This window comes from Penicillium solitum (assembly GCF_028829755.1).
Source record: "Penicillium solitum strain IBT 25940 chromosome Unknown utg000003l_segment0_segment0, whole genome shotgun sequence".
NCBI classification, from domain to species: Eukaryota; Fungi; Ascomycota; class Eurotiomycetes; order Eurotiales; family Aspergillaceae; genus Penicillium; species Penicillium solitum.
This window is the reverse complement of record NW_027072123.1, coordinates 4,343,534-4,368,719: the sequence shown is the minus strand read 5'-3', so window position 1 is coordinate 4,368,719 and position 25,186 is coordinate 4,343,534. Positions and strand designations below refer to the sequence as shown.

The following is a 25,186-nucleotide window of genomic DNA, read 5'->3' as shown; positions in this document are numbered from 1 at the left end:
TCGCACGCAGATTAGCAATCATGCCTGGCGGTCTGGGTAGGGACATAAGAGCCAAAGCCATAAACAGTGAAATCTAACCTCTCCACAGGCGGCCTTGGATCAAGTATCGGCCAAAAGCTGAGACAGCAAGGTGCCCGTCTCGCCATTCTGTATGCACCTTTCGAAGCCGCACGTCGCGATGAGCTTCTCGAGTCCGGGTACGGCGCGAGCGGCAATCTAGATGACATCCACACCTATGAATGCGATATCACCTCACCAGACTCCGTCCAGGCGGCCTTCAACTCTTTAGAGAAACAATCAATTAACTCAATTTCGTCCTCTCCATCCGAAAGATCATTCCCGAGTATTCTGATCAACACAGCGGGATACGTATCTCTCAGCGACATGGAGATAACGCCCCCAGAAGAAACACTGAAGCATCTGACCGTCAACATTTACGGCCCGATGCTCTGCTCTCAAGCCTTTGCTCGACTCTATTTTGCTGCATTAAAGACCGCCGAATCACCACAGAGTCCCCCGCCACCGGGAAGAATCGTCAGCATTTCATCTCAGGCAGCACATGCGGCGCTGCATCGACATGGGGCATATTGTGCTTCGAAAGCTGGACTCTTGGGTCTGACACGTAGCATGGCCTCTGAATGGGGTGGTCGGGGTATCACAGCTAACACAGTTTCTCCGACTGTGGCGTGGACGGATCTCGGGAGGAAGGCTTGGGGAGAGGCGACTGTCCGCGATGATTTCTTGGCAAATATACCAACGGGCAAGTTTGCACTTCCAGAGGAGGTTGCTGACTCCGTGCTGTTTCTTTGTCAGGTATATTCCCTCTGCTTGGTAGACTACGTTTTTGGTTCTGACTTTTGCAATAGGATTCTAGCGGCATGATCAATGGTGCGGATATTAGAGTGGATGGTGGTTTTACCGTTAGATAAATTCATCTGCAGTTGAATATTCCCATAAGTGTCAATGTTCAAATATATTTGTTTTGAACGTTGCGATAAGAGATTTTTGCGACAATGTAAGAACCCTACATGCACTTGCTCATGGATGTAGCTCTCACGGAAGGGGGCGACTTTGGATCTCCATGCATTTTTTTACTTATTCGGACGACACACTCTAACCAATGAGATATGTAACCACAACAGTTAACCTGGCTCTTCTAAGGGAAGGCTGTGTTGAAAAGAAATAGAACTTAGCCATCGTTGAAGGGTCCACCCAGCGGGGCGAGGAATTGGCCCTGGAGGATAGCGCACCTCTCTTAATGCAAGGGGCCAGATTCCGAGATACCGCATTTGCTTCGTCGTATGTCCTACTGAAACCTCACTATGATCTGACAATTCCAAAATTTGCACCCCGTCTAGGTCGAGCTGTCCTACAAGGTCGCTTTACTGGGGTACTGGTCCCACACCATCCGCCATGACCCGGACCTACCACGGCTGATTTTCAATGAACAGATCCTAGCGAGGCACAAAGGTATCGGGATCTCTTTTCGCTGAAGGTATGTTGCCCTATTATTGAGTCATAGACCAGGTGCCTTATAATCAAGTAGATAATAGGTCCCGTTGGCTAAGTACTATTTAATCTTTTGTTTTTCGTCACAAGTGTCTCTCTTTACTAACAACACATTCCTGTCAACGCCCACTAGTAATACCCAAAGGGTGTTGTTAGATGGTTGCCTAGTTCTGCTAAAGTGAGAATGGCATCTACCATATAAAAAACCCTAGTCAATAAATGATATCGGATCACAACCAAAAGAAAAAAAAGAAAAAAGAGAAGACCACGACTTTTCCTTGAAAATGCTATCCCATTCTTTTGTCCAAGGGGGAGATTGGTAAAGGAACTCCATGTGGCGTTGAGCATAGCCCTGGAGAGTGCAGTCGATTGGTGGCATGTCGAACGGGTCATATCGCAGCCTAGCAAGGGTCTCCCCCATAAGAAGGATATGTTTCGCACTTAGCCCAGAGCACGGTGTCCTCATTTTATCTTCCTGTCATAAACTATTTCTCCCTCTCAATGGCTACAGGAATACTCCGTTTGCCGACTCTGGTCCTTGCGATCTTTTGCTTGGGGATTATTGCTGAATCTCAAGCTACGCTGTGCACTACGGTGTGCCAAAACGAGCCACCAAGTTGTCCATATGGTCAGGTAATATCTCTTATTCTCGCCCAACTTGAGCTCTTCTCGATGGTATACTGACCGTGTATTTTACCTTTTCTCAGAGGGCTTCAGGCTTCGAGGTCTGTCTTTTAGTTAATCGATCCTTTGCAACATGCAAAATTCTGACTCGGCTTGGATATATAGGGCTGCTGGGGTTGCTGCCAGCCATTATAGTGTCACTGCATAATCATAGCAACGAGATGTAAGCCAGCGATAAACATTATACCGGGAACCGGCAGTTTCACGAGCAGGATGCCTCTGATATACCTATTTCATCTACAGTTCGCGATGTTCATGACTTGGCGGAATATGTGCATGATCGCAAACATTGGCCAATGATTCTTTGAGAGAACGTCTGATGTCTGCAGATTTATCTCTCTTGAATTCCTTTCCATCGTCCCTGATTCTATATCATATGTAGCTCCGATTTTGAAACGGCCTTGATCAGTCGTCGCATATCCTACGGATGTTGGGCTTCCACCGAGGAATTGCTTATCAAAATTCTACTCGTTACATGAATAACTACTATAATGTCTAATAAGTTGGCTGGTGATGAAACAAGGACCGAGAATACTATTTCGATATGTTGTGATCTTTCATCCTCGTCCCAACCACACAGCCGCTCGAGTCTATCTGGAACTGACAACCGTAAGTATGTATATAGGCAATTGAGTATACTCGGGGGACGGTATTTGACTAGATAACCTTGAAATGTTCCCCAGGACACCCACGCAAGGGTGCTATTTGTCTAGACCGGGGAGCACAAAGGGGCAGATCAGGGTGTAATTATCTCATGTTGTGTACTGGTTGCATTTTGATCCGTCCCATCATCTATCTTATTATCATCATGCCTAGCGTGGCGAACATCACGGTCATTACCAGAAGTATCAACACCATCATCATCATCATCATCTTGATCATGCCCATGTGTACCCCCATCATGGTCTTGATGGTGGCCATGTGTACCCCTATCATAATCTTGATCATTTCACCCTCACCCTGATCAACATGTTTAGTATCCCTGGCGCGCTTAGCAGAGGCTGTTGTTGAACTACCCCTCCTAGCAGAGGCTGTTGGGGAGCGCCTACTTCTAGCAGAGACTGCCGAAGATCGGCCGCTCCTACCAGAGCCTGCGGAACCACGCATGCTCACGGTATAGGCTGTTGAATCAGAATAATAAATCCCAAGAGTCTCCTCCGACTCCGCGACGGAGCCATGTTCGCTAGGAGGCCCAGATCTGAGGCCGGGGGATATCGGCAAAGCCGCCAACCTAGAACGAAATGCCCTGTCTGTGGAAACAACAGGCTGTTCTCTCTCGTTGTGGGTTTGTTCTTCAAGTTGGATGAGCAAGTCTCTCACGTCATCGTCTCCTGGTTGCCGTGGGAGTTCAATGGGCGTCTTTCCATCCTCATTTTTGGCGTGGATGTCGGCTCCATTGTTAAGCAAGATGGTAACCGTTTCGCTGTTTAGTGAAGAGACTGCGTGGTGCAGCGCTGTTTTGCCCACACAATCCTGTAGATTCGGCGACACGCCTCGCTTTACGAGCAGATACACCACTTTGCTATGGCCCCTCGCCGCGGCATAGTGCAACGCTGACCAACCGCTGTTGTCCACTGCAAGCATATCGGCCCCAGATTTCAGAAGCAGGCGGACCACGTCGTCATAACCTGAATGTGCGGCTACGTGGAGAGCTATACGCAAGTTATGAGCGCGGTGACGGATATCACTGCCACTCTCGATGAGAAAGCGCACTGTGGAACATTGACCAGTCGAGGACGCGATAAACAAAGCCGTCTGCCCGGTTTCATCTTGCACCTCTAAATCAATCCGCTTGGCAACCAGGTGTTCGATGATACCAATACGCCCGTTCTGTGATGCTAAATGCAGTGACCGCTGCTTCATAACCGCAGAGTTGGTAATCGATTCGGTCGCTGAGGCGAAAAGGCACGCAAAGATATCTCGATGACCCATTAAGGCTGCGAGAAGCAAGGGACTGTGGCCTTTAGAATCTATCCCTTCGACATCAGCTCCCTTGTTGATCAGAAATTTAGCCACGGGGAGATGATTGTAGTACGCCGCGCGGTGCAGGGGGGTTTGTCCGACCGAATCGATATCGTTGATGTCGGCGCCAGCCCGTACTAACATATCCACAATATTCACATTTCCAGACATTGCAGCCGCTTGAAGTGCGGTGCCGTGTAAGCCACATTGTTTTCGGATCGGTTCGGTTTCGAATCTCTTCTTGATTGTCTCGTACAGCTGCTCAACTTCGCTTGAAGATCTTGTGCCCCATTGCTTGATCACGTCACGCGCCTCCAAACCTTTTGGTTTCCCCCCCTGGGAGCGCAGGTTGGCCCCGGCACTGATGAGCCGTTCGACAATAGTTTCGTGACCACCTGCGGCTGCGGCCTGCACCGCGGTACCATACTTGCCCCCTTCATCATTGACGTTGACGCCACTGTTCAGCAGAAGGGTCACTAAATCTTCCGCGCCATCATATGCGGCCGTTTGAAGAGCTTTCCCGTATACCTCGCGGTGGATATTGATGTTTCCCTTGCGATCAAGAGGTGTCCGCACAATGTCTCTACGCTCATCGACCACTGCCACACTCGGAGTGGCCTGTGTCAGGCTCGGGTCGACCAGGTGGGACTGAATGAGGCAGTCGGATTGGATAGTGGAACTCGCGCCATAATGAAGCAGCTTGTGGACAATCTCCAAATTCTCGGAAGATACCGCATTCTGTAGAGCTTGCGCCAGATCTGTGGGCACAAAGTGGTTGCTTTGGATAGCCCGCGGCAGTACTAGTTCCACGAGCTCGATCTTTCCGCGGAGAGCAGCCTCGTCAAGTGCGTGTATGGTGTTGTTGTATTCTTCCTGCTCCGAAGTACGTCGGCCCAGCATTTCTAGCAACGAGATTACCGCATTGGGATTCGAAACGGAACATGCGTGTCCAACAGTGGCGCGATCAACTGGTACATCATAACTCAATAGCAGATCGACTACTGCCTGTTGGTCTGTCTCCAGTGCCATGTTTAGTGCACCACGAAGCGCGATTTTGACACAAGACCTAGCGTTATCCCACCCGTCGGAGCGGCCATGACCACCACTATCCAGTAAAAGCATAACAACCTGACTGTGGCCCCCTGCCGCCGCAAATACTATGGGGTATGTAGGATATTTCCCAGTTGGTAGCGTGACGCCAAAATTCTTGATGACGTCCACCTCGAGGAGATTATTTTTCTCCCAGGGATCTGCTCCGTGCCCGAGAAAGATGCCAACAAGCTCCGCCTCACCAGCCAGCGCTGCAAGTTGGAGGTTTGTGCCCCACATCCCTTTGGAATCAGTGGCTTTCGCCCCCTTCTCAAGGAGCCATCGCGCGAGGGAGTGGTGACGTCCCGCCATAGCTGCTTGTAGCGGCGTGTGGAACCCGCACGAAGGGCCCATCAGGTCTGATCCATGGGCGAGGAGGACTTCAGCCACTGCCTGGTGCCCACCTAAACAGGCCAACTCCAGACATTTGTCCACTTTGGCCTCTGCTGCGCACAGCATCTCCACGACCCGATGATGGCCGCCCACAGTAGCGGCCCGTAGCGCATTTTCGAATGTTCCGCCCTGAATATTGACATCGGCACCGCGCTGGAGCAAAAGATGCACTATATCATCATATCCATCTCGAGAGGCAGCCTGTAAGACCGTGCAATAATCACCCCCGGTCAATTTGACATCAGCCTCCGAGTGTAACAAACGCTGGACCAGAAGCATATTACCGCTACGGCACGCTGCGTGAAGAGCAGTGCCATAGACGCCCGCCTGGATATTTACTTCAGCGCCTGACTGTAACAGAAGCTCTGCAAGCCCGAAATTCCCCAGGCGGCAAGCTGCTATCAGCGCTGTACCATACTTCCCGGCTTGCGTGTTGGGGTCGGCTTCAGCATCGATAAGTCGCTGGACGATAGTAATGCGGCCGGCTACGGCCGCGGCCTGCAGCGCAGTGCCATATTCGCCACCTTCACAGTGAATGGATATCCCAGGACGGCTTAGCAGTAAGTTGACGACTGCGTCATGGCCCGCCCTAGCTGCAATGTGCAATGGTGGACCAAACCCCCCCGTTAAGATGTTAACATCCACATTTCGATCTAGTGATAACTGAAATATCTCCTCTGCCTGCCTGCGGCGTGATGGACGTGGAGTCCTACCCTTAGAGACACGTTGGTGTTCAAGTACGTGCTTGGCAGCAATGAAGAAACTGGCACCCGATGTAGGCCCAGCAGTAGTCTTATCCCGTGCCTCATCCTTTGCCCCGCCTGGTGCGTTTATATCCGCACCTGCGTCAAGAAGCCGCTTGACTATCCCCACTTGGCCGCGAAGGCAGGCTGCATGTAGGGCTGTGCCAAACTGCCCACCAGTTATATTGATACCAGCACCACGATCGAGAAGAATCTCAACCACATCCAAATGGCCATGAAGAGCCGCACCGTGTAACGCTGTTCCATATCGCCGGCCCTGAGCTTGTATACTAGAGCCCTCCTCCAGCAACATCAAGACTAGAGCTTTGTAGCCACCCGCTGCCGCGCGAATCAAAGGGGTCTCGCCGTCGGTATCAGTAGAATTTACATCAGCGCCTGCTTTGCAAAGCGCCTCGGCAATCTCCTCGTGGCCATATTCAGAAGCGAGGTGCAGGCCCGTAGCGCCCATATCATTCGCCTGGCGAATTAGATTGCTGTTGAATTGAATGCAGTGTCGAACAACCTTGGTGAATCCAAACGCACAGGCAGTGAAAAAAGACGTGGCTGGTGAGCTAAGAGCCTGTATGATCTTGTCTTTATGAGGATCATTCCACCCAAGAACGAGCGAAGAAGCAGGCTGAATCTCGGGAAGCCAGGATTTAAACCAAGGTTGCTCATGGCATAGGTCATCAAATGCGTCATGTATGGTTTGGATTTGATGCTCCTGGCCTGCATTCTCTACATGTAAGGCCCAGTACAGCACCACATAGTAGTGAAACCTGTCGTGCGGCAAGGAGGTCGTCGGCGGTTGTAACGCCAGATTCTGCACCGTGGCTAAACATAGATTGGCCACCGCAGCATGTTGTTCTACTGACTGCATCCCGTCCTTGAGCTCGAGAAAATCACGTACTGACGTGTGGACAAAGCGGATTTCGTTACTGTCTTGGTCGACGACCACCAAATCTTGACAGCTCTCAAGTACCATAGGAACAGTAATATTTGTGCCCTGTGTATTGGAGCCAATCCTGTCTTTTCCTATCAAGACAGCGAGAGCGCGGATGAGGTCTTCTGCTGGGATAGGCGCCTGTGCGCACAATAGCCACCGGAACAGTGTGAAGACTGCTTGGCGTGTTATTGATCCTTGTGGGCTACTGGCAATAATTCTGGCGTAGATAGTTTCGAAAAGTCGGATCAGAGCTTCGGGCAGATCGCTGGATGGCTGCGGTAGCAAATCTCCCTCAAAGATCGTACTGTCGGACTGGAGGAGTAGCGTGCTGGCGCGCAGTTTGACCCAGAGGAACCTGCTTTCGTAAGCTTGGGAGATCTAATTGACGAACCCTGGAACGACGGAGGGGGATTTGTGAACTTACATGCCCTGGGAGCCCTCGATCAACTGCTGTGTTAAGGTTTCCTCCCAATTATCCGGAACAGAGTGGGCACGTTGCCTCATCCTTTTGACGCATTCTGCAGCTCTATGCCGAGCATAGGCCCGAAGGTCCGCACTGTTCTGATACACATCAATGCTATCAGACGGCCACGAGGGGAATCGACCCGAAATGTTCAGAGATGGGCGACTGGAGATGATAATTTTGACTCGCCCCCCATCGACTCTGGTCAATAGACGGTCAATCAAATCAAGGAAATCCCCACGGAGATCTTCAGCGCACTCGTCAATTGCATCAATGCAGATCGTGGTAGTTCCGCTGTCTATAAGTTCAAATAGAAGCCGGATTGCATCGTCCCATGCAGGACGGGCTCCATCTGCAACTGCAATCTCGCCCCTTTCCTGCACCATGTTGTCATAGGCGCGAATGACCTCTCCGCGCAACGAGGCCGAGAGTCCTGGGCGAGCGAGCTGGCCAATTAGGCAGCACACGAGGGCCCCGGGGTCTTGCCAGCGTCGATCGGAATCGTTGCGCGAGAAGAAGGCGTAGGCAAGAGGGCCACCTGGTGCATGTGCGTGGTTGGCCTGCAGGCTACCAATGATCGTGGACCTGAATTATAAGTTAACACCGGCTTGCTATTGCCACGATCTGGGTTGTAAGAAAAGTCAGACATACATCAATGTGCTCTTTCCCGAGCCCGCTAAAAATTAGGTTAGTACTCTATTTGCCTGAGGATAAATGGAACCGACGCAAAGCTTACGGGGTCCGTGGAGCCATAACAGAGCTGATTTGCTAGATACCCGCCATTGCTTGTAGTTATCTTCCTCGAATATCCAGTGGCCAGAGTCAGGCAGACGAGCCTCTAGCCTCTGTTTGTGAGCCTCGTACAGGGGGAGGCGAATGAGCCACTTGAGGATCCGGCGCTCTTGCTCATCTCTTTCACGCTCTGTACATTGCAATAAATGGTCAGCTTAAAACCAGTAACTAGAAAAGACTTCAACTTGCTTGTCCAGCTATTCACCAAACCCACCACGCCCTCTCGGATGAATTGGATAGGCTCGTGGAAATACTGCAAGCCTTCTCTCAGAGCATCCTGTTCTCTCTTGATCGAGTCCAGTGTGTCATCCGAGTCTCTGTTCGCTGAGTAGGAAGAACAATGTCAGCTATAGCTGGCGAATAAAGCCTCGTGGAAAGTTCTTTACCCCGGGCGTCAATTAATCGCGCCGACTCATCTGCAATTCGTTGTTGCTCTCTGATCTCATCCATCCACTCGTCAAAAACACCATAGGCACCAATGAGGCCCTTGGGAAGTCTCTCTATTTGTTTCCCGGGGAGGTGAGTAATGCTGGCGTTCAACCTTGGAGAAATTATTTCTGGACGAAGGAAAAGACATACTGATAGCTTTTGTGGTATAGTATTCTTCGGCTTTGAGGAGGTACTTCAGCGCCGTAGCATATAGCGTTACCAATGCCTGTTGCAACGTATCTTGAAGAGGGAATGTGGGACGCAAGTACAAACGCTCGAACAAGGCATATCGTGGAACCAAGCCGGAGAAAATCTCAATTCCTTCACACAGAGTCTGATTACTTTCAAAATCCTTCACTGTAATCTAGCATGTGACACCAAATTAGCCTCTTCAACCGTATGCATCCGAGAAATCACAATCCTTGCGCACGAACCTGAAGAACTAAACTAATTGCTGCCCAGGGGACTGCCAAGTGAGTGGGATCAATCGCAGCCACAGAATCACCGATGGCCTTGAACTTCAAAAGTCGTTGCACCACCTGGCCAAAAACTTGACGGTATTCTATCTTAGATCCATCTCGCCTTGTATATGTCGAGTGGTCGGCGGCGCACTCTTTCTGCTTCTTTTCGGCGCTAGACAATACACTTTCAAGGTTCACAAATTGTTGACTGCGAGATCGAATTTTCCTTTGAAGCTTTTCGTCGAGTTGCTTGATGGCATTTTCCCACAGATCTGCCAAAAAAGTCCAGATAATCTATCAGGAAAAGACACAAACATGATTAAGGGACGCTCTCTTCTCACCATTGTTCGTCATATTGTGTGTCTGTGTGTCTCTCTGTGTGTATACTAAATGTGTAATGTGTACGTACGAGGGTACAACTTTGCCGTCGACAAGCCTCAGTCAAGCTGACTGTTGGCGTGACGTGTCAATTGACAGCGATGCTGACCCACGTGATCATACACCATGTCTGATGTGATACCTAACGGACGTTAGGGCCCAATATATACCTACGTACGGAGTACTTGATTTCCTCTGCCACTTCTTGGCTTTCCCTTTCCGCTTTAGTGCTCAGGGCCGATCCGCTCACTGAGTATTACATAAGCGCTCTGATCTCCCGAGGTCCCGAGATCCAGCCCTGGAGGGCTGCTCACTGAGGCATGCTCTGACCGTCACCTGAGCGCCCTGATTCGCTCACTGAGTCTGAGCTGAGCCTACCTAGCCCTGGAGGTAGTACCCGTGACAAGCGCCCAACAAACACCGCTGTGAGATATACCGGGCAAAGACGGCTTTGTGCGTTGCCAGCCAGCATCGTCGCAAGCGATAGTTTCAAATCAGGGAAGCCAACCTTGGAAGCATTCGCCTGGGCGATGTCCCAATGACATCATGGCCTCGAGGTTGTGACAAGTTCCCACATCACGATCTATGTAATTTCTCCCTTCTTCTCGTCTCGGTGAAGACTAGGGATACCAACAGACCGCCATGCAAATATCCTCGCTGTTACTCCGTTTAGGAAATCATGTCGCGTGTATATCAAAGCGAGAGCGTTGTGTCAGAGAAAGGTGCTGGGACGTTTCTCGCGCATCTTCCCTCCGGTACGCCCGTTTACTATTACAACCAACAGTGCGCTATGGGGGGCCTCTTTCCTCCGTATTCGGTCGAAGATTCTTTTATAGTCTTAAAACACTTCCCTGCAGATATACTAGCCGAGTACGAGGAACAATTGCCAGGTCGCTGTGACTATTCGCCATCACTTCAAATTCTCATTATAACAATACCTAGTCAACCACACGAACAAGCGGCGTCCAGTTTTGAGGCAATGATTGTGATACTCGCGCAAGAGATGAACGCCAACAGACGGATTGCGAAATGCGGAGGGGCTCTTATAGATACCCCTGAGCGAAATAAGCAGGCAGACCGATCATGGAAGCCAGCCCGCCAAGGGAGAGAATTCCCAACGGTGGCATTAGAAGTTGGCTTCTCTGAGACAACACTAAAGTTAGAGAGGGACATCGCTTGGTGGATCAATGGATCAAAGGGCGAAGTGAGAATGGGGATCACTATCGACATCAAAAGAGGATCTCGTTCCATTGAAATCAAATCCTGGACTCCAGCATTCGAACCATCACTACACAATATCTATATCACAGCAGGTGGTCGTCAGGTTATCGACAGACATATCAAAGATCCACCACCACCTCGAATGAGTCAGAGAATTCTCATCACAAGAGGGAGGGATGGCTCCAGCCCTACGATTAAAGGAGAGCCCTTGACTATACCATTTCACACTCTGCTATTAGATGAGCCAGGAGAAGGCGAGGGTGATTTCGTGTTCACAACGGAAATGCTGTTGCATGATTTAGCCGAACCTATATGGGATGCGATTGACGACGCCGAAATGATCAAGGCCAAGAAGAGTAACAATCATCACACTGCGTGATCAATGCAGCCTCATGTGAGACTGGGCTCTCTACACGCCTCCTTTTTTCATTCTTCATGACAGAAATCTGGCTGTATTGCAATGTATGGTGCTAGACCTTGCCAACTCCCACCATTTGGTCCCATGGGAGTGCCAAGAGATGGGAGTGAGGTGCCAGTCCGGTCCCATGGGACTTTGATAGGTTTGACTCGTGGCTCAATAACTTTCCGTTTTCCAACCCATTATTAATTTAAATTACATCATTAGATGAGTGACAGTGTGCTGGTATGTATACATATCCCGAAGAACGCTAGGCATGACATGTAGCTCAGGAAGTTTATCAGTCGTGCATCCAACTAGCAAAGGGAAGACCTTATTGGCCCCAAATCAGAGCATGTCGAAGGAATCCAACTTTTCGTTCATCGTGAATAACAATCTGCGTAGAGTGACAAAACTAGCAGTGGTAGCAAGTAAAGTCCCATCAAGATCGAGACTACGATGATTCCCACGCGAGAGATTGATGGAAGATCCATATCGGTGCCCAAATCTTGGTAGATATACCATCCACCGGCCTGACCGGAAAGGAATTCCTGATTGGCAAGAAACGCCGCAGCTCCGAAGGCAAGCGGAATCGAATCCGCGGACTCTTCGAACTGTTGAATCCAATCCGCAATTTGTGACCCGGCAGGGTACCAGGTGCCATTTGCAGAGCTCCCAATAGACATACACTCTGAAGAGGAAGCCCCCAACAGATTGGTGAGTGGAGGGTTCGCAATGCAGATATTTCTCAAGATTGACGATGCCTCATTGGTAACCTTGTCTTCTTCAAGAGCTGCAGCAGTTGCCATAAATGTGTCAATAAAGGAACCAGGGCCGAAGATTGCCATAGCGCCCGATAACAAGGGTCCTTTGTTTTGTGTTGAGATGGCATCCAGCGATGCTGCTTTGAGAGTACTGCCCGCTGTGCTCTCATCGCGGCGGCGATATCCCCCCGAATAGTATGTGTGGCTTTGTTTCAAACACTGTTGATCACAAATATCTACTGGATCTTGGTCCAGTAAGGGGCCCGGTACACCCTGGTTCATATAGTTGGGCAATTCAAAGAACCCGGCCGTAGTGTTCACAGTGATTCGATAAAGAACCGCTCGACCAGCATCATCTGAGAAGTACTCGTCTTGTGTCATATTGAGATAAAGAACCTCAGAGAAGTCCTGCCGGTTGCGGTCCGCCTGCCAAGGTGATTTTGTCATATTTCCCGGCATGCACGCAGTGACTCCCCAAAAGAATGTTCTGTACCATGAGTACGAAGCTGAATACTCAGCATAAAATGCCTCTGAGCTTGAACCGCAGTTGACTGGGAACTGAGACGCTTCTATGATCTCATATGTAGCTGTGGAGTTCGCACGTGGCGCGAATTGACGAATCAGTCCTGTATTGAAACCACTCGGAACTTGGGAGTAGAACGTTTGAGAGGACAGATCATTAAGAGTTAAGAATTGCACTCCACTATTGTTACTCCACAAGTTCGGTTGGTAGGCATATGTGTTTGCTTTGTTGAGAGCATCGCGGACTTGCAACACGTCCTTGCCGATACTAGACAATGTAGAATACAACGGGCGACGAGGGTAGATATCGGCTCTCTGTTGGGGCTCCGTCCGGACTTTGACAGACCGTGAACTGAGAAAGATCGACTGGATGGGATATGTGATGAGACCAAACACCCAGATGAAGATTGCGGCGGCCACTATTTTTGTACCGTATTGCCTCCATCTCCCACAAATCAGTGCTCGATACAAGGAGAAGTCCATCCACTCGCGGTCAGCCAACGTTGTGGCTTGGCGGCTTATAGAATTCTTTTGATTCTGTGCAAAGGTTACAGCGGCACTAGCACACACTGTGGAGATCCAGGGAAGAGTAACAACTTGAATAAATGTCTGAATAGTCCGCACAGAACGATAGATCTTTCGCTCTTGATCGAAATCTATTTTATCCTTATGATAGTAAGGGTAGTGTAATGTTTCAGTCGAATACGCCCAGGAGTTGGATTTGAGGGTAATGGCCGTCATGGCCCAAGCATAGATGACGAGAGCCACATAAATAATCGAGAATAAAGATATCCAGGCCAAACGAGGAAAGGATGGGGTGTGCCTTAATTGCCTCGTTGACTGCGCCTGGGTATATGATGGAGGTTCCTCATCATGTCCAGTGTATTCGGGTGCTTCTTGGTTGTGGAGATTGTCTGAGCTCGGGAGTTGTCGCAGAGGAACGGAGCCGGGGGTTGTCTCCATCTTGGGATTGTGTTCATCCCCCACGGGGAGATCTGTCAGGAAAAATAAAGCAACAGATCCGGAATATCTTCCACGGCAAATGCTTTGCTTTTATTCTACCCCAAACCCTAATTCCCCCTGCGCCTCAGGGCTGAGTATAGACCTCCTATACGAGCGCCCTGAGCGCCGCTCCATGTTACAGTTTCATTCTTAGCTTATTTTCAACTTGGCACTGACTTTGGCACATAGAAATCGCAGCCCTATCGTCCTATGCTTAGCCAAGACAGCTAGAAGCACAATTTTCCAAGGTTATTCGCTAGTTAGTTATGGTCTGCCCGGTTTGTGGCCTTCAAACCCGGCGGCTTCCCCCCCCCTCCACCTTGGAGAGTAGAGTCGCTACCCATTATAATCACCCAGTGACTTAGCTCGAACTATAAATAACTTCCCGCTTTAACGAGTCCGTTTGAAGGCAAGTCTCGTCGCTTGGGCTTTGGGCGATCGCACTCCAACCCTCGACTTGGGTACGTAGGAATAGTCCCCCTCAAGTACTCCGTACAAGTCTACCCATTTGGTTATCGAGCACAGAAATCAACTCTTGGTGATCTTGGGAATTGAGGTCGAGGGCATTTAGAGACCATGGGCATAGTGCTATCATGTCGCCGTTTTTGATATACCGGTGCCCCTAGTGAAGATTATGTTGTCCATAAAGAGCCTCGTTTGAAAGTTCGGTCATTATGGGTGTTATTTTTATTTTCGTGATCTAGCAGTTGCATTTACAACATACCTGAGCAATGATGAAGTAGAGATCCAAGACATTTCAAGGTGCGGCCCCGGGGAAGAGAAACCCATGATCAATCACCCAAGCACGTGGATCTTCATCTGACTCCTCATTCGTGGGATATAGTTCTGCAATTGTTGCTAATTTAAATCTCCAGTATGATCAATATAATCGCGTAGTATATCAAAGAGGAAATCATCCTACAACCCTTCTTCGCCTCGCAGACCTACAACCGTGGCCCATATAAAAATCACCGCATGTGTAAATATTGATCGGGAGAATTTCCACCCCCGTCTGTCAGCACTTTAGCGCCAAATCAATGAGCACGGAGGGAGAGAAAGATCATGTATAGTCAACTGCATCTATAATCATAAGGCGCCTTCACACCACCACTACATGTACACCCCATGACGACTTCACCCCCTACACCTACATAGTTGCCTACGTAAAGTGTCCACTCTCCCAAGTCCAGTTCTTAGATATTTTCGCTTTCCATCAAAACTCCTAAAGCCATGCTAACCCGTGATATCGTAAAGAAGATTGGTTTCGGTTCCGCCGGGACGATTGTCTATGCGCTGACACCGGGGAAGCACTCGGGAAGACCCTTGCTGTGCTTGTTGGAGGCGTGCTCGAGAAGGCTATAGTCGCGCAAATATGTATGTTAGCAAGGGAACCCATATACACCAACAGGAACGAAAGCATCCAGGAGGGATTGAGGGTGTGGAGTAACGTACGCAGGCGCCTTGGTGGTCTGGAGGAAAGTCTGTCTGCAGATCTGGCACTGGATGCTCATGGCTTTCTCGTTCTAGATGATAATGTGTGTCAGTGACTGGAGGGGCAATATGGACGTTGGATACATTGACGTACGCTCTTAGTCTGCGACTTGGCGGTCTTCTGGTCCTTCGCGTTGCGCTCGCGCTTCATGTTTGCCTTGGCTCCCTGTCGAGTATTGTTAGTTTACTGCGTGTTGACGGACCCAAACAAAGAACTCAGAATGGTCTGGCGTTGTCTGTAAGGCTTGGGGATTACTTCTTACGTTGCCCATTTTTGCGGTATTTGACTTGACGTCTGAAACGAGGGAAAGTGTTCAAAGAGGGGAATGCGATGGGATGTGGGCGTGAGGAAGATCTGTAATTTTTTGTAAAAAAAATTGTAAGCCCCGGTCTTAGGCCCCACGTGGGGCGGGGACATATTGCTTACTAAGCATGTCTTTATCCCGAGTGTCGACCGCCCAGGCAATTTATCGGTTTCAACACACGACGCGTGTAGTAAAAAGGGTGTCTAGGGGGAGAGTATTCTCAAAAAGAAAAGTAAATTAAAGGCTTACAGGATTTTTCCTTGGACGAAATTTCTTTGAAGAGGAGAGTTACATGCAAATATGAAGATCAGTCCATGCGATGACGAGATTGGATCCATCCTTCCCAGGCGAATGAACGACTAAATTTCGAACTTCATGGTAAATATGGATCGAACGTTTTTTAAATTACATGGGAGGATTACCAGAGACTATGTCGGATATCCCAGCGATATCTACCTTTCACTCTACGTCCAGAACATTCTCATTATCACGACTACTTCGGCCCTGCTATCTGGAATGATTAAAATATCAAATTTGTTTCCATTAGTGGAGTCGCAAACGAGTGGGACTGTGGGTAATATCTGCTATCAGTGCATACCCTAATCGCGATGGCGATTAGCAGCTCCGTAAACAATGCGCATCCAGAACTCCTGGGGAATGAGGAACTCAGTGATGTAGGGAACCAGAATGGATTGAACCATCACGACCACGATCAACTTCAGACCGAAAATCACATAATCTGGGTCCACCAGATTAGCACCTGCCCCTTTGGACGGGGATGTTCTTCCACCTGTGGCCTGGCCCGTTCCAGCTGTGCCTGCCTGGCCGAGAAGTGCCTTGCAACTTCCGGAAGGATCCTTGGCAGACTGAGTTGATGCGGCTCCCTTGAAATCACACGCCGACTGATCCTTTTTCTGGTCTTGGTAGTAGCGATCGAAGACGTAGGAGAGTTGATCCTTGCTGGCGCAGACGCTGTAGGCACCGTACTGTCCTGTGGTTGCGTTCTCGGAAATTCCATCGCAGGCACTCTTGTCGCTTCCACACACTGTTCCAAACAATTCGCCGTATTGATCCACGTGCACAGATTGTCTGACTACACACGAGAGACTGTCCACCATGCATGAACACAGGTCTTTGTTCGGGGATGGTGGCAAGGGGCTGGACTTTGCCAACCACATGTCATTGACAGTGGGACAGACATGCGGAGAGTTTGTGGGGCTGTAACTGCCGCTGTTTACACCGCTGGGAGTCGCAGTCTGGATTGCCTTCGAGTAATAGCTGAAGTCTGGCAGGGTGGTCACAGAGTTCCCGTCGACAGAGACAAGTCCGTAGTTGTTGGTACTTTCGAAGTACATGTAAACAATCCCACCACTCCAGACATTTTCCATTTCAGGCCCGAAAATCGCAGAAATGTCGCCAAAATTTCGAGGCCTGACGGTGTTGCATCCATACTCGGAGAAGAAGATTGGGACAGGGTAATCCTTGTACTGCTCTGTGAGGTTTTTGTAGCCAGAGCCCTGGAATGTGTTGTCTCCACACCACTCGTACATGTTGTAACCGAAGAAGTCAATAGCGGTGGACTGATTTCCACAGTAGAGATAGTCTGACAGCTCATTGCGAAAATCAGGTTGGTCGGTAGTTGCATAACCAAAACCCAATGACTTCCTGTATCCCTTCTCTTTGATGTATGCTTTCATGTCGCGCACCGCTGCTTTAACAAATGCCGAACCGATCGTCTCGTTGACTTTGTTCACGACCTCATTTCCAGCAAAGAAACCAATCACATTGTCATACTGATGCAAAGCATCAACCACGGCGGTGTATCGACCATATTGTGCAACGGTCCAAGTTGGCGAGTTGGAAATAATCGACAACTGAGGAGACGACAGATCGGCGATAACATAAATTCCTACATCGGCCAATTTCTGCATACAAGCATCGTGGTTTTTGGTTGGGTCGACAGCGTAGACCCGGATGACGTTGGTTCGCAGTTGCTGGAGGTATGGGATATCACGTTCGCAGTGAGAAACGTCCGCCAGAGGGTCAGTGTAGTGAGTATCAGTTGATTGACCGGTACCTGTAGCACCTCCGGCATTGTAGTCCTCTAGATAGTGTCAGTTTAAGGTCACTGGAGTATCTGGATCATCTAGCTTGCACACCCTGATAGGCAATGCCACGGATGTAACTAGTCGCAGAGTTAGCAACTGAAACAATTTGAAATGGCCTTTTCACTCACAACTGCGTGCCGTTGTTTGAATAGAAGAGCTTGGATCCCTGTGAGTGAGCCGTTAGCTTCTTGAATTCCCCGAAATATTGTAGAGATACTTGCTTTGATCTCGATCGCTGGAACACTAGCTTTGGCAACTGCCAAGAGCAGGAAAAGTCCTGCTAGAAGAAGGTGAATTCGCATCTTGGCTGTATTCAAATCAGTTTTGATGATTGCTATGGATAGATGAGAGGAACAACCAACCCTGGTGATGCAAAAGCTGGGGGGTTTCTGTGTAACAGTCGAACGCGTTGTGTATGAGACAAGGGAAAGGAAAGCAGAAGACGCGAGAAAAACAACCTTATGTCTACAGGTACCTAGGTACCACGTGCCACCTCCGACTGCCTACATAATATACAAAGTAGGAAGCGACGAGGCGGTGGCTGACCGCCTTGTATTCTGCTCAATTTAAATAGTTTTGGAAGATATCTCTAATTTGAATGGCTGCGAGTATACAACCGTCAGTTGGATTCATTTCAATTCGAAGTGACACAAGTATCGACCCAAATTGACGGAGTTGTACAATTTGCCCCTTGATGACTTCTCCACAGCGTATTACCTTCATTCCTACTCATATTTGTGTTGGGAAGTCCCGATATCCTTGATTATAGCCACAGAATACGACTCACGTCCTAGCCTGCCGTTTGTGATAGCGTTGGGGATGCGTCTTCGGGTACTTGCAGTGGAGAACCTTTCAAATCTGGCCTGGTTTATTTCTAGGTACATCCCTCCTGTTTGTCCGATACCCTTCTCTTGGCAGAGTCAAGCTTTTGAAATGTCCAAGTGGAGTATTTGCATACATACAGCTCCACCAGCAGAGCGATCTACTCCCGAGGTCGGCAAGATCCGGTTTTGGAACTGACCCACATACTATTTTTATCGATCTACATTAGGGGAGAACTTCGTCACGTGTCCCATCCTCGGGATCTGGCGGTCAGTAGTGGCAGGCTCCGCAACTTACTTGCTTCTACTCCGTATCTTAGTTTACTACTGAATCTACTCTAGAATTGAACCCAGTTATGAATCCATAACCGTCCCTACCGTTGACAGTCAATTTATACATGTTTCTCTTCCTGCTGTGATCAACGATTCTCGTGTTTCGTTTTTATTTTTTCTTCGATTTCTGCGTACTAAACATCCGTTGCCTTCCGATGTAGGTCCTGATGTCCTAATTTCACCAACTAGTTCGAGCGCCACAAGCGTTCCTCTTACATTTTGCGTTAAGCATGAGACTTGAGTTGTTGTGCACTATTTAGGCGGCTAAAAGCCCGCAACTTGGCGACACAGGGCGGCCAATACCTATATTGGAAATGGTTGGTCTTGTTCGGACGTGTCCAACCCACAAAATCTGGCCGTAAGCCTGAATGTGCTCTCTCTGGGAGATAGTTCTCTTGATGGACGATAGAAAATTATGAACATAAAACTTCGAAACTTGCTTGAAATACCATGCTAAACGACATAAACCGAAAATAGACAAAACTCCGGATGATAGTTACATATTATGTTCTCGAATCTCCAATCCTGTCTGTTGGGGTTTAAATGAAGAAATGACACCCCGCCCGGGGAAATAAAAAGGAGAACAAAGCAAGAGGTATAGCAACCCGCCGCTCTTCGCTCGTTGTCGTACTTTGATCAGGTCGCAGCAGCAGCGGGGGCTGGTGGTGATGATCCCCCTTGCTGTTGTTGTTGTTGCTGCTGTTCTTGTTCTTGTTCTTGCTTCAGCTTTTTCCGCTCCTTTGCTTCTGCATCCTCCTTCTTCCACGAGCCCTCGTAGTGATGCGTCACAAGAGGATCACCTTGATCCGTCGGGTTCCCGTTTTGAAGAGCAGCGAAAGAGACCCCGGGCATGATCAAAACATCACCAACCAGCTTGGGCTGTTTGGTGTGTGCAAAATCGCGATCATCGACCGTTCTACCGAGCAATTGCCCGAGACTCTTCATGATCGCGACCGTCATAATCTTAGGCCCCGTCACGTCGACCACGTCCGAAAGCATTTCTAGAGTAATCCCTTCGATGCCCACAGCGTTTGCTTTAGCAATGCCCTTCAATTTATTGAGGACAGTATCAACAATAACTTGAAGATTGCGTGAAGACTTTCGTCCAACAAATACCCAATTGCAGAACTGGGAGGCAACTTCCGTTCCCGGCCCTCGCGATTCAAAGTCGAATTCCAATCCGACGATCATGTCGATGTTCTCATTCCGGTACTCCAAGGGTACCCACTCGGCGACATCTTTCTCGCACGAGGTATCTAAATCGCCCCAAATTCCGCCTTCGGCGAGAACAACCAGGTAGCGGAACAGGTCTGCACGTAGGATCGGGATTGGTAGGGCTTCATAGACTTCGACGATATCCGGTCGCGTTTTGAAATAATGAGCGCGAACGAATGCTTCAGCCGATCGATCAGTCAGCAATTCTTGGCGGAACGATGGATTTTTTCTTGTCCAGCTGCCGGTCCATTCGCGCTGGTTTTCTGATAGATTATCGAATTTGGCGGAATGCCAGACCTTGTCTGGAAGAGAGTAAATAGGTGCAGCGGAAGTAGTAGGATGACTATCGCTAGTCGAAGGTCCCTTTGGAGCCACTGATATTGAGGCTGAGCCCCCTGCGCCGGTCGTTGTCTCGAAAGATTGCGTTGTGGTGGGACTGGAGACCAAGGTGGGTGTTTGATTCCACGAGTAAAGATAATAAATGAGCGCAAATGGAATTATTAGAGCGAGGGTTAAGCGCAAGGAGCGCGAGTTCTTTAAGTTGGTCGACATTGAAAGATTAAGTGAAGAGCCTCAAAGATGACACGGGGGAAACATGCGAATATATGAAATCCGATCAAAGAAACCGGGACGTTCTAGGATATTCAAAGAAATCCGCATAATGTCAGCAACCCAATCCACTTTAGCGTGCGGCTGAGCCCACCTGATTTTCCCTAATTTCCATCGCCCCACTACGTGATTCGACGAGTGTAGATGGATAATTGGCATAGACCAATTTGGGTCCCTGCTAGTCTGTTGCCAAGACGATCTAAAGGCCTAGTCAAATTTGGAAGTTGGATTGCTTGAACTTTCTTCATTGGTACATGATTTATTACAAGATATCACAGAGATATTTGATATTCTCGGATGCCGATATCTACTTCCGTACTAGTAGTCTCATTTGTATCGATTTAGTGGGAAACAGCACAAACAGTATATACGATGTATATTATTTCAGTTCCAGTCAGCCCCCTTTTCTCACCTTCTCTACGGTTCCCCCAGTTCCTCTATTGGTCTAAGTAAAACAGTTTTCCCAGACTAGGCTAAGCTGCTTATTGCTCGATAATTGCAATCCCTAATCCTGGTCAGTCCCTTTTTGAACTATAGTCCACCACATGGATGTACAGCCATTCTAATCGGTCTAATTCCAGTTGATAGATACCTAGTTTGAGAGAGAATTCAGTGATTGCCATCTCATTGTCGCATTTTTGGCCATGCCTTACGCTGATCTTTTTCGGCGCAAGTCTTTGGTCCTGTGGAGTCCATGGCCAAACCACCACCGAGCTGGACACCTCGGTGCAAACCGAAACAGGTTTTATGGGATGATATTTGGGCCCGTCAGCCAGTGCGAATACCCTCTCTGACACGAGTTTTACCCTTTGGGTGAATTTTACTAACCTGTCTTCCACAGCCGAGGCAATGACGGACACACAAACATGGGCTACATCGGGGAGCTATGCAGGCGGTTGCGACGGGGCTTCATGCACATTTGCAACAGACTGCGACAATAACATCATCATATATGATGATAGTGCGACAGGGTCTTGGTGAGTTACCAATAACTATCGGTACATTCCAACTGATGAACATGAATATTCACTTGGAATCTGTTCTCTCCCATAGTGACAGCGCTACATGTGTCACCATGACAATCTTCCAAACGTCCCCATATGGAACACCCTCGGCGATTCATATCTTTTGCGGATTTTCTTGGAAAGCAAACACAATCTATCGCCAATTGCAAGCAACAACAAGCAACAACAACAACAACAGAGCCAAGTACTGCGTCCCCATCATGATCCTTCCAAGGAACAGGATCCATAGATCGAATACATCCGACTAATCAGAATTACAGCGTCCTCTCCAACCCTATCCACCACGACGTCACAAACCGGTCGATCGCCCACAACTACTACAACTTCAACAACCGCAGAATCGCAAGCCAGTCAATCACCAACACCTACCGTAGCCGCAACAAAAGGTTCTAGCAAAGCTTGGATTGCGGGTGCTGTTATTGGTCCTCTTGCAGGTGTCGCCATTGTTGCAGCCCTCATATTCTGGTGGATCTATCGCCGAGGGCAAAATCAACCCTCCTTGTCACAAGAGCAGCCGTTTCTCAACCAGAGCCCGCCACCACAACAGGACGCAGGATATCTGCGGGAGCCATATAAGCAAGCGCATGAACTGCCAACGAAACCTTACAAGCAGATATACGAACTGCCGGTTACCGAAGCTCCGCGCATACATGAGATAGGCCCCAGTGATGAAAGGTAGGCGACCTACGATGAGGCTGGACTAGCCGAGTTATTTGATGAGTATGAACTCGACCATGGCGGTTAAAATGGTCTTGGAATTAAATGAGATGTAGATGATACGAATGCAGTTCTCTGGTACGCTAGGTTGTTGGGTTATATGTTAATAGAAGAAAGAATAGACCTTTTACACACTCATTAAGCGAAGGTTAAAACTCATATCACGGCATCTCTATCGAGTACATAGTTCCTTTTCACATTTGGTGCACTTCCTGCCCTCAAGTGGACTTTGCTGATTCCCTCTTCGGGGCCCAAACGAAGAACTTAAAACATCACTAACTATACATAATGTACCACATGTATCATGTCCGCTCGAATGTATTCTCCGCATCAATATCCACACAGTGCGCAGCAAACTTGCTCGACTTCCTTAAACGTTCCCCGTATATCCTCAGGACAGGCGACAGAATACAAAACCCAGTTGCCAGACCAGCCAGCACACACATGGCTCCATTCGGTCCCAACTCGCTAAACATTCGCCCAGAAAACAACGGAAACGAAGCGGCCAACACACAGCGCACCAGACCCAACGCCGCAAATCCGCTAGCCGAGTACGACCGATAGCTATCCGACATGTATCCCACCAGCACGATGCCGAACTCATTGATCGCAAATCCGGTCAGGAATAGCGGTACCACGGACGCAAAGTAATGCACATGCACTGCGGGTGGGATCGTCCATGCGAACCACCAGAGTGCGATCATTAGGACTGGTGCAGCAATAATGTACCCGGTTAGTTTGTGCTCGGGAATAATTGGTTCGCCACGCTGGCGCCGGCGTGCTGTTTTGCGATATTCAAGGAAGCGAGTACCGATATTGGGAAGGAATCCGAAGCCTAGGGCTAGGAAGGGGAGACTGGCTTTTGTGGGTGTGAGACCGAAGGATTTATAAACTCCGGGCAGGATGTCTGTGAATAGGTAGATGAGTCCAGTGGAGATGCCGCACACGATTGAGACTGCTGCAATGATGGGCTCTGTGAAAAGAAGCTGGAGTGGTCGGAAGGCGAAGTTCCGCGCGAACGACCGGATATCTGGAACTCTGTCTGGGTTCAGTGCTTGGAGAGAGTAATCGCCAGTAATATGACGTAGGTGCCGAACCTCCTGTGTCAGCAGAACTGTTGGGCGGGATTCACGAATCGTGAGTAGCAAGACGGCGAGGATTCCGGTGACTATGGCGGCGACGTAGAAAACCCATTTCCTACAACGATTTGTTAGTTTTCTGATCTGTTTGTGTGTACATCCCGTCTTTTTTCGATCTAGGACAGTACTTACCACCCCCAAGCAGCTGTGATATATGCACTCATCACCGGCCCCATTGCGATACCCAAATTTGCCATGGCCATGTACGGTAATGTAAGCCATATAAGCTGCCTGGTGTCGAACATATCTTGCATGCTGCCATTGATGACAGCACTCGGGACCGCAGACAAAAAGCCCGTGATGAGGCGTCCGAAAGCCCCTAGGCCAGGCAACTCCGCTGCTGAAATCAACACGCAGAATATACTGTACATTGCAGTGCTGCCCACATATAGCTTTTTTCGACCGTAGCATTCAGAGTAAGGAGGCAACACTATGCTACCAATACCTTGCGCGAGAAGATATCTTGTTGTTTCGTCTAATAAGCATTTGCCATGAACGATAACCATAACGATGTAGAGCGACTTACGTTGATATGTATAGAAATACAGACAGGGTCTCGCCAATTCCAAAGTTTTTCTGTGCATTTCTGGCAGCTGTAGCCTGTACATAAGTTAACATTTGAAATATAATGCCACTCTGGATTCAATGACCCATACCCCTGATGTGCTCACTGCAGTCCTAATTCGCAAAAATGGTCAGCCTCAGTCAATTATCCAGAACTTTGAAACTCACGTATAAAATTCTAAAAAGATGATGATTGAAACATCATACGCCTTCCTCGCCTTGCTCCAATTCCGCGGATGACGTGGGTTCATGGCAGCCCAACCCACGAGATTCTTCTCATCTCCGGTGCGCTTTAAGCCTTGGACCTCGAGGGCGTGGCCTACCTCTAATCGCGGTTGGGGAGTAGCGATGAGCATAATGATCTCTGAACCAAGCACTGAGGTTAAGCTTACTGGATTGGGTCAGGAAAGGAACTTTATAGGATTGAGACCGGGCATTCTTTAATCGGACTTTTACTGTGAACACATGTTTAGGATGCCGTAGAGATATTAGTTGAAAAGAAATACTTGCGTGTAGCTGGTAGATCCGGTAGATCTGCTAGACACATGCAAGGGACAGTAATTAAGATGTTGAAGTTTCTGACCCACCGAGGACGTAAGCTCATAATCCATATAAGAAGTAGTAAAATTTAGGTTGATCTTACCATCATTATATCATCTCCCTTGTCGATCCTACACATTCTTTGCGGTCATTAAGAATGCGGAACGGGGACTAGGATTTGCATTACACTTTGAAGATGATGTACGTGCGATGATGAACATTTGCAGAGGGACCATACTTGGGCAATTGTAGGATTATGGCCAAACTTTCATACGGAGGATAATCAGGATCATGGGGTATTTCTATACTTCCAACGATTATTATTTACGGTTTCCTAAGTATATCCTCGGGTACTTTCACTTAATATAGTTGTCATAGAAATTGCAATAGAAATAAAGTTAGATTAGTATCTATGATGTTCCTCAATATTTTGGGGTGGTTGACAGTCTAGCCTTGTATAATGACGCCGTCTTCAATGGGCTTAAGCAACAAGTGCTGGAACGAAAATATAAAGTATTATATCAAACAATGTCTTGATTTGCCTTTTTGTTTTTTTTTTTTTTT

General features: G+C 48.6%; 9 protein-coding genes across 9 annotated transcripts; 3 read left to right on the top strand and 6 right to left on the bottom strand.

The window, feature by feature from the left end:
• Window positions 1–20: 20 nt before the first annotated feature.
• On the top strand, window positions 21–929 carry N7455_005590 (putative short-chain dehydrogenase/reductase; the record flags this gene model as incomplete). The annotated part of the gene is made up of 3 exons (XM_065605078.1): window positions 21–36; window positions 89–813; window positions 867–929. 3 exons carry the CDS (start codon window positions 21–23, stop codon window positions 927–929), a joined length of 804 nt encoding a protein of 267 aa, XP_065461978.1.
• Window positions 930–3,148: 2,219 nt separating this feature from the next.
• Window positions 3,149–9,825, bottom strand: N7455_005589 (uncharacterized protein; the record flags this gene model as incomplete). Its single annotated transcript, XM_065605077.1, has 10 exons — window positions 3,149–3,153; window positions 3,279–7,681; window positions 7,751–8,374; window positions 8,441–8,465; window positions 8,526–8,711; window positions 8,792–8,905; window positions 8,968–9,081; window positions 9,161–9,374; window positions 9,445–9,743; window positions 9,813–9,825. The coding sequence occupies 10 exons, from the start codon at window positions 9,823–9,825 to the stop codon at window positions 3,149–3,151; spliced, it is 5,997 nt and encodes a 1,998-aa protein (XP_065461977.1).
• Window positions 9,826–10,528: 703 nt separating this feature from the next.
• On the top strand, window positions 10,529–11,449 carry N7455_005588 (uncharacterized protein; the record flags this gene model as incomplete). Its single annotated transcript, XM_040957170.2, has 1 exon — window positions 10,529–11,449. One exon carries the CDS (start codon window positions 10,529–10,531, stop codon window positions 11,447–11,449), a length of 921 nt encoding a protein of 306 aa, XP_040812414.2.
• Window positions 11,450–11,847: 398 nt separating this feature from the next.
• N7455_005587 (uncharacterized protein) lies at window positions 11,848–13,716 on the bottom strand (the record flags this gene model as incomplete). The annotated part of the gene is made up of 1 exon (XM_040957155.2): window positions 11,848–13,716. One exon carries the CDS (start codon window positions 13,714–13,716, stop codon window positions 11,848–11,850), a length of 1,869 nt encoding a protein of 622 aa, XP_040812381.2.
• A 1,325-nt stretch (window positions 13,717–15,041) lies between these two features.
• N7455_005586 (uncharacterized protein) lies at window positions 15,042–15,518 on the bottom strand (the record flags this gene model as incomplete). Its single annotated transcript, XM_040957088.1, has 4 exons — window positions 15,042–15,111; window positions 15,208–15,278; window positions 15,341–15,412; window positions 15,510–15,518. 4 exons carry the CDS (start codon window positions 15,516–15,518, stop codon window positions 15,042–15,044), a joined length of 222 nt encoding a protein of 73 aa, XP_040812450.1.
• A 632-nt stretch (window positions 15,519–16,150) lies between these two features.
• On the bottom strand, window positions 16,151–17,961 carry N7455_005585 (glycoside hydrolase family 72 protein; the record flags this gene model as incomplete). Its single annotated transcript, XM_065605076.1, has 4 exons — window positions 16,151–17,655; window positions 17,711–17,736; window positions 17,788–17,825; window positions 17,881–17,961. 4 exons carry the CDS (start codon window positions 17,959–17,961, stop codon window positions 16,151–16,153), a joined length of 1,650 nt encoding a protein of 549 aa, XP_065461976.1.
• Window positions 17,962–19,449: 1,488 nt separating this feature from the next.
• N7455_005584 (uncharacterized protein) lies at window positions 19,450–20,580 on the bottom strand (the record flags this gene model as incomplete). Its single annotated transcript, XM_040957078.2, has 1 exon — window positions 19,450–20,580. The coding sequence occupies one exon, from the start codon at window positions 20,578–20,580 to the stop codon at window positions 19,450–19,452; it is 1,131 nt and encodes a 376-aa protein (XP_040812439.2).
• A 1,012-nt stretch (window positions 20,581–21,592) lies between these two features.
• N7455_005583 (uncharacterized protein) lies at window positions 21,593–22,341 on the top strand (the record flags this gene model as incomplete). The annotated part of the gene is made up of 2 exons (XM_065605075.1): window positions 21,593–21,614; window positions 21,923–22,341. The coding sequence occupies 2 exons, from the start codon at window positions 21,593–21,595 to the stop codon at window positions 22,339–22,341; spliced, it is 441 nt and encodes a 146-aa protein (XP_065461975.1).
• A 340-nt stretch (window positions 22,342–22,681) lies between these two features.
• Window positions 22,682–24,438, bottom strand: N7455_005582 (uncharacterized protein; the record flags this gene model as incomplete). Its single annotated transcript, XM_040957176.2, has 5 exons — window positions 22,682–23,576; window positions 23,651–23,980; window positions 24,045–24,118; window positions 24,175–24,196; window positions 24,251–24,438. 5 exons carry the CDS (start codon window positions 24,436–24,438, stop codon window positions 22,682–22,684), a joined length of 1,509 nt encoding a protein of 502 aa, XP_040812392.2.
• Between the last annotated feature and the right edge of the window lie 748 nt (window positions 24,439–25,186).